Source organism: Pocillopora damicornis, chromosome 10 (assembly GCF_964200805.1).
Source record: "Pocillopora damicornis chromosome 10, jaPocDami1.2, whole genome shotgun sequence".
NCBI classification, from domain to species: domain Eukaryota; kingdom Metazoa; phylum Cnidaria; class Anthozoa; order Scleractinia; family Pocilloporidae; genus Pocillopora; species Pocillopora damicornis.
This window is the reverse complement of record NC_142679.1, coordinates 326,947-335,052: the sequence shown is the minus strand read 5'-3', so window position 1 is coordinate 335,052 and position 8,106 is coordinate 326,947. Positions and strand designations below refer to the sequence as shown.

The 8,106-nt window shown below is 36.9% G+C and overlaps 1 protein-coding gene across 1 annotated transcript; it reads left to right on the top strand.

Moving 5' to 3' along the window:
- Positions 1-310: 310 nt before the first annotated feature.
- LOC113674961 (uncharacterized) lies at positions 311-7,422 on the top strand. The gene is made up of 6 exons (XM_089184614.1): positions 311-412; positions 1,131-1,955; positions 2,296-3,304; positions 4,074-4,986; positions 5,609-5,740; positions 6,472-7,422. The coding sequence occupies exons 2-6, from the start codon at positions 1,175-1,177 to the stop codon at positions 6,565-6,567; spliced, it is 2,931 nt and encodes a 976-aa protein (XP_089040740.1). The 5' UTR covers positions 311-412; positions 1,131-1,174; the 3' UTR covers positions 6,568-7,422.
- The last annotated feature ends 684 nt before the right edge of the window (positions 7,423-8,106 follow it).

Here is an 8,106-nt window from a genome sequence, read left to right as displayed (position 1 = left end):
CCCACTCACCTATGCCTCTCTCTATCGTGGCCAGTTGACTAAACGATCGCGAGCTTCTTAACGTTAACTAACCCTAATAAGACGCCTCCACGAGAGGCTACTCAAAAATATGCTTAGAAAAGAACTAAAAAAATTGTTTCTTTTTTCAATTGGAAATAAACCAAAGATTGCTATCTTAAGTGCCTGAGAAAACCCCTACGTCTTCTAAAATTACTACCATCCTTAATCCACCGCTTTGGCTCAATGTCACGGCCCGGAAGCAAGCGTTCGCATCAGGCAAGCACCGCTGGACAGTCTTTTTACAGGCTCAGAGTGCTCTAATTTTCTAACATGGCGACTATGGTGCAAGATATGCAGGGGTACGATTTTTACACATGAACTAGGTTGAACTTTGTATAACCCAGTGAAAATGGTAATGTATTAGTTAAAAATTTAGGATTGACATTAAGAGGTAAACAAAATATTTTTATGGCCAAACGTAGGAAGTATTAGAAGGCGATAAATTGGCTATTTGCACTTGATCAGCGACAACTGACCACTAAATAAGCTTTGCGGATTTTATCGCAGACGTAGCTATTGACTCTTCCTTGAAATATTTTTTAACTGATGAACAGAATTTAAATCGGATGTCAATAATTTGGCATTCCAGATAGATTGTTCATCGCTACTTGTGATGTCTTTGCTTCACTTGAACAACATTTTTATTTGTTTAACTTTGACATTTTCGCACCTTTTGCTTTTTTTAAGTCATGTTAAGTGAGTGTAGAGAACTATAACGACTTAGGCGTGAACCAGTACATATTGATATTTCTTCAGTTTACTCATCCTGAGAATTTGGTGCTGTATCTTAACAGTATCCACCAGAATCCTCCAAGAGAACTCCAAGCTCACTTCTAGAAAACAGAAGTTAGTCACAAGAAAAAAAATTGTGTTATTGCACTTATTACGCTTTGCTTGTTTTTTTTTTTTTGTCTTTTGTTTGTTTGTTTTTATATACATATGGGTAGCATTTTCTTTTATGTAATAAGAAATTAATTTTGGTCGCCATGAGGTTTTAGTAAATATTTCTTGAAACTTAATTGTTATACAACCATTCATGTAACTTAGTTTTTGTTTCTGTTGTTCTCTAGCCATGATATAAGAGTGTTCAGTCACTGTACCAACTGCTTGGAATATGCAGGAAGAGTTCTCTAAGAAGAATCAGCCTTCTCTTTCACTGCACATTGATGAGGAAATTGAAGGTGTCAGTACCTCCAGTTCTCTGACGAAAAGTGATACTGCTCTTCTTTCAACTGAAGTTGATTTTTCTGAAGTAAGTTCAACATCTGAGGACACTTATCAGGTTCCAAGTTCTTCAAGCAAAGATATATGTACAGACTTGTATGAGGAAGGTATGCCAAAGTCAGAATCTAAAGTTCCAGTTGCAAATAATGATGACAATACTGGTGGGAAACCTAAGAAGGGATTGTTACTTCTTGGGGAATATACAGACAATGGAAAAAATACTGAAGAAGATGTTGTAAATTCAAGTGGAGATAGATCCAAAGAAACTGCAGTGGATAAGTCAAGTCAAGAGACTACCAAAGCTCAATGTGGCAGCATTGCAGAGGTTGTTACATCAAGTGAAACTCCCAGCAAGGATGAAGCTTGTAGCATTGGGTTTGCCAATGATGTCCTTTTTTTTGATGACAAAACATCATTCATAGGAGAGAACAAAGGTGCCTTGGATGTTAAAGCTTTGGTAATTGACAGTCTTGCAAAAAGTGAGAAAGCAAAGGAGGATGGTCAAATTTCTGCTTCAGATTCTAGCGACAGTGAGAAGTCCTCTGACAGCAAGAAGGACTCCAAGAAATCTAAGAAAGATAAAAGCAAAAAAAAGGATAAGAAGAAAAAGAAAAAGAAACATAAGAAACAGAAGCAAGAGCTTGAAAGACAAGGGCCACCTGATAACAGAGGTACTGTACATAAAAGGGGAAAGTATTTGCTTGTGGCATGTTCTTGTGTCTATTTCCTGATATGTTTTGTTTCTTGCGTCTGTTTCTTGATTAGTTATGTTTTAATATTTGTTCTAATGTACTTACATATATGCTATTATTTTGAACTCTTACTTTAAGGTCATAGTAACATGTGCTTCATCAGGGTACATACATATGCTATTTGTGCCATGGTGGGTGTGTAACCAAATCCATTGCCAAATCTCAGCCTGTACTAAGGGCAGTGGTCTAATAATTATTATGTCTTAATGTACTCCTTTGTTTGAGAAGACCTATGCAACCCTGTCTTTTTAATTTGAAGATGTTGATGAAAAGAAAGAAAAGGATCAAAACAGACCCCAAGGTAAAGGAAGAAGCAGGAGTAGGAGTCGTAGTAGAAGCAAACTTGAAAGCCACACTAAAAGCTCAGAAAAATCTGCGAACCCAAAGCCCCCGAAGCACTCCAGAAGTAGAAGTAGAGAGAGATTTTCAAGGCATCATCATCACAGCAGGAGTAGATCACATGAAAAAGATAGAAAGTTAAAGCATTGTAGTGAGAGATCAAAAAGATCCAGAAGCCGTTCATCTAGCAAAAGACATTCACCAGCAAAGAGAAATAGACTCTCCAAACATCAGTCATCCAGGGGTAGATCCTGGAATAGAGGTAACTCACCATCAGTGAAGAGGAATGAGAGGCACCGCTCAACTTCCAAGACAAGATCATCCAAAAGAGACTATCCCTCATCTAGAAAAAGGAATTTATCACAAAGCCCATCACCTCATAAGCACAGAGATAATAGAAAAAGCAGATCACCAGAAAGACATTCCTGTTCTTCAGAAAGAAAAGGTGCTCCTCCTGTAAAGAACAGAAGGTCCCACAGCAATAAAAATAATTCAGTTCCTAGACAATCAAGATCTCCAAATAAAAGGGAACATAAAAGCAGATCTTCACCATCAAGAAAGCTGTCGCACCGCACATCTTCAGCATCAGACAGCCTTGACTCAGGACACTTTACGAACATTCCATTGACTCTGCCAAACAAACAAGAAGATCAAGTTACTGGCAGAAAAGAATCAGTAGAAAAGATGCCAGGAGTAGAACTTGCAATGGAGGCTAGTGTTGTATTAAAATCTGAAGTAGATATAGAGAAGCAAGTGTCTCCTTCAGACAGTCCACTGAAAGTATGGGAGGATGAATTTGATTTTGTGTTCACAGAGCGGCTGTCACCCAAAGATGGAACTGAAAAGACAGTGGAAGACGTTCTTTTTGGAAAAGAAATAATAGATCCAAAGACTCCTGACTCCCTCAAAAGTAAAGCTACCAAAGAGAGGTAAATTCTAGTTATCATAATGACAAGAAAAACTAATCCCTAAAGCAAGAAAGAGTTATACACTGTACACATACATGTAAATGGTACAAGTAGTGGGGGCTGATAATTGCAGTTGCATGTGACTCATACTAGAAGTTAGATATTAACATTGGGTACAAAGTAAGCAACTCACTGAAACTGTCCAGGCAGTGTAAATCCTATCACTTCCAGGAAAGACCAAAAATTCCATGCATCAAATTATCATTTACATGCAGAAAGGTGATAAGAAGAAAGAAAAATGTCAAATGGACTCATTTAGGATGTAGTTTTAACCCCAATTCTGTGAACTGAATTTACAAGACATGTACACTTACTAGCAGGCAGTGTAGAGAATTAATATGTAGACCTGGGTGAGGAAAGGGCAATTTTACATTTGTATTTTTTTAACATTGGGTACAATGTAAGCAACTCACTGAAACTGTCCAGACAGTGTAAATCCTATCACTTCCAGGAAAGACCAAAAATTACATGCATCAAATTATCATTTACATGCAGAAAGGTGATAAGAAGAAAGAAAAATGTCAAATGGACTCATTTAGGATGTAGTTTTAACCCCAATTCTGTGAACTGAATTTACAAGACATGTACACTTACTAGCAGGCAGTGTAGAGAATTAATATGTAGACCTGGGTGAGGAAAGGGCAATTTTACATTTGTATTTTTTTCAGTCCCTAGTCATGGTCAGTGTCTGTCATCTTTAATTAACCTGTGAGTTTGTCTTTTCTTGAAGCCTCAAAAGTAATGACAGCAGAGCATCCCTTGCCAAGGAAGTTAAAAAAACCAAAGAGGAACCACAAACTAAGGAAAAGGAAGAGTCAGAAAAGAAAAAAAGTCAGCAATGTAAAGAACCCAGTTCAAAATCCAAGCAAGAAAATTCTAAGGTTAAAGATGCTAAGAAAGTTCCAAATGCATCTAAGTTAAAGGATAGCATTGGTGAAGTGAAACCAGTTAAAAGCAATTGTGTAAAAACATGTAACACCGATGGTTTCCAAAAGACTACTGATGATAGTATTGTACATCAGAATGCAGAGGAGTCTGGGAAATCAGCCTTTATGCCTTCAAAGTTTGAATCTATACCCTTCTTAGGGGATACTCCACCTGGTGCCATCTCAGAAAACAGAGAACTTCAACTCCCAATAATCCCAGCTCCAGGAGGTAGGGGTCTCCTACCCACTCCCTCATTTCCTGCCCACCCCTGGGTACAACTGAATAGTATAGTGCATGGTGTTGGTCTCAACAAACCTAAGGGTTCTCAAAGTCTTTTACCTAAACCTGGGACACTTTTAAATATTCCTGCCAAAGATGGTAACATTGACAAAATAAGGAAAAACTTAAGTTCCAGTCCTATGGACATGGAGATGTCATCACCAGAAGGGGATATCATTGACAAACTTAATGAAGAATTTTGGAGACAGCAGGAACAGCAAAATCAAGACAATGCAAAGAATATGGATCATGAGGGAATAGAACTAGTGTCTGTAGACTCTATTAAGAATGACCAGTATTCAGTTGATGAACCTTATGAGCCTGAAACTGGTGTTTTGATCAGTGACGAATTTCAAGAGGATTTGGATAGCATAGCTGATCCTAATGAGAGGAAAAAACTAGAGAAAAAGCAGCAGAAGGAGAAAACTAAAGTACAGGTATGATGGTTTTAGAGGTCCAAAATTAATACTTGTTTTACTGGTCTTAACCCTTTGACTCAGCATCTAATTTCTCCATATAATATCACTCCTCAATCAAACATTAAGGTAACAAGAATTTAGTAAATGATCAGCAACTTGACCATGAAACAAATTCTCCTCATCAGCACTTTAAGAAATATATAGAGAATGGTATGGAGAATATGCATATACTGATGTTAGGGCATAAATGGTTTCTCTAGGAGAGTAGTGAAAGTAACCCAACTAATGTAGCAATCAATTCAAAACTTAAACATTCCCCCTCCCTCCCCTAAGAAACCCCCTGGCCATTTGAGTCTTAACATTTAAGAAATTTATGGAATTTCAACTCAATCTCTAACTTTCCCTCATGAAGGGCAATTCTTTTGATACCCATGCCATGATTAGGACCTCGGCTCGGAGCCATTGAATTTGCTCTTCACCCTCTCTACCTTGGATTATAAATGAACACTAGCATAGTGACAGGAAGACTTTACAAATTTTAGGGGGTAATCATGGAGTGAAAACAGTGAAACAGTGCTCCCAGTCCACTTGGTTAGTAAGACTTAGCCTACATTTAACTATCCTGTGGGTTTTCCTGTAGGAACTGATAGACAGGCTCCATCGCCAGGCCAGAGTGGAAGAAGAAGTGAAACATGTTCTCAAAGCATACTACAAACACAAGGATATTAGCAAAGAACAGTATAAGAGTATTCTCAGAAGAGCTGTTCCACAGGTTTGTTGCAGACATTTTACCTTGTAACCTGTCAACATCTTTCCAGAAATAACTATTCACAATTGGTCATCTTAAGTGATCATACTTTGAATGTGTGGCTGTTGAAGCTTGAAATCCATAGAATGATTTGAAGGCTCAATGGTGATGCAACAGTACATGTGTTGGACTCCATATGGATAGGTTTATGCTCAACCTTGCCTAGATCATTCATGATGGAAGCACTCTTAAGCAACAGACAATTATATATTTACCTTTAGACTACAAGCTAAATTATGCAGACATTTTTATTGGTTTGCAATTATGGTTTATCTGAGAACAGGTGCATGGATGACATCATTAACAACATTTGCTTCTCTATTATATTAAACAGATTGATTGCATTTTGTGGTGGGTCTGTCCACTAATAGATCACAGATGTCATCAAAGAATGTGATGAGAACATCAGTTACACACTCTGCTGCACCTTGTGGACCACTTTTTTTTATTCATACTTCATTTTGGCGTTATCTGTGATATGTTGCAGAACAGACACACAGCAACATGGAATTTATTTGTCACTTAGATTTGGCAACTGCATGCATGGAAACTGACTTACACTTTGTATGTATGATTCTGTTTTCTTCAACAAGGCAATACACTTCTACAGCAGTTTCATTGAGGTGGAAAACAAAAGTTTTTTCTTAACTGATTTTAAAAGCCTCTGAATTGTGTTATTTTCCATTTCATTTTAGATAACAAGCTCTAGCAGTGCTATTGACCCAGAGAGAATCAGATCATTTGTGAAGAAGTGCATAGTGAAGATGAAGAAAAAGCGTCGTGATTCTTAGTTTTCTAGGTGCTCAAACAATTGTTTTATTACTGCAGAAGCTTGTTTATTGGCTATTTAAACAGGCATCATATCGTGCAATATTTTCCCCACCAAAGCAGTTAGCCGGTTGCTTTTTAAGATGGCTATTCAGAATATCAAGGGACTTATGTCACATTACTTTGGATGATTCCCAGCCTCAAAGAATAAACTTTGAAAATAATCATTTTAAAAAATGATTGTATTGTGTGAAGACAAACCCTTTGATCTTTTATACCCTAACACCAATATCCATCTTCTCCATGCTCTTTTTTATGTACTGAGAAGGAGAATTTGTTTGACAATCAAAGCTTCCTAGGTTGGCAATCATTTCCTTCATTCTTATGATCCTAAAGAGTGATTCAGCAGTATTACACTAAGAAGAGAGAAGATGCTGGTCACTCTTAAGGTTTTAGGGGATAAGAAGTTAAATTATATTAAAAAAGGAAAGGATGGAAAAAAAAATTACCATGACCTGCACATGGAATACTCGTTAATTCAGACTCAGTTTTTCAAGATGAACACAATTTTTATATCTTTTGTGAATCAGTTACATTCATACAAATAAACAGAAGAATAAGCTCCTTTTAATGATCTGTCTCAATGATAGCCATATTGTTTTGTAACATGTAATAGTTGCCTCTAGATTCAACCACTAGGGCTACATAATAGCACATTGTGTTGGTGGTGGTTTTGCCAAGGTTATTCTTCTTAACTAATGATTGTTTGTTAAAAGTTGTGCCTGTGAGATGTGGATGTTTTTTTCAAATCTCAATTTCATCAAGTTAATTGTATTGCAGTTCTAATATTGAATAAATCATGGCAATTTCAATACAAATGGGAGGTAGCTGGACAATGCTTCACGTTATTAAAAAAAAGAACCAACCCATTCAGTAAATTTGGTTTTATCAATTGAGTGGATAATGTACTTGGTACTGTTAGCACTTGGCTAACTTTCAGATTTCATCTAGGTCTCAGAAATTGTATCCTTATATAAGTTGGGTAAAATAACGATGGAAAAAATGAAGCGCATCTAAGAAATCAGTCGATATTGCTTGTGGCACCGAATCAAAAAACAAAGCCCCTTTATGTTTTTGTAATTTTGTTTTTCCTTTTTTGCCTGACCCTTCCTCTTTTCGTGTGCCCGCGTTTTCGCTCGTTTTTCGCTCGTTTTTCGCTCGTACCGGGAGCGAGGCCTAAGAAAAATAAGGAGGGTACTTGAGATGATTGGTTCCTGGATCATAGATCCATGATGCATTTGGAGTAGATTCAGACCTTCTATTCTGCTTTAAGAACAAGACGATAACAAAGTTCAAAGAGGAATAAGAACACAAAGAAGAGGTTGGTTATTTTTTTTTTCTTCTTTCTTTTGGAATTTCCAAGGAAATTAGCCAGTCTTGGAGTCGACAATTTCACTGAATTTTTTAGTTTTCTTCGTCTAATAGTTTTTTACGTTTTTTTTTTCTCATTTTTCATTTTTTAGTCTAATGTTATTGGTTTTTGTTTTGTTTTGTTTTTTTGC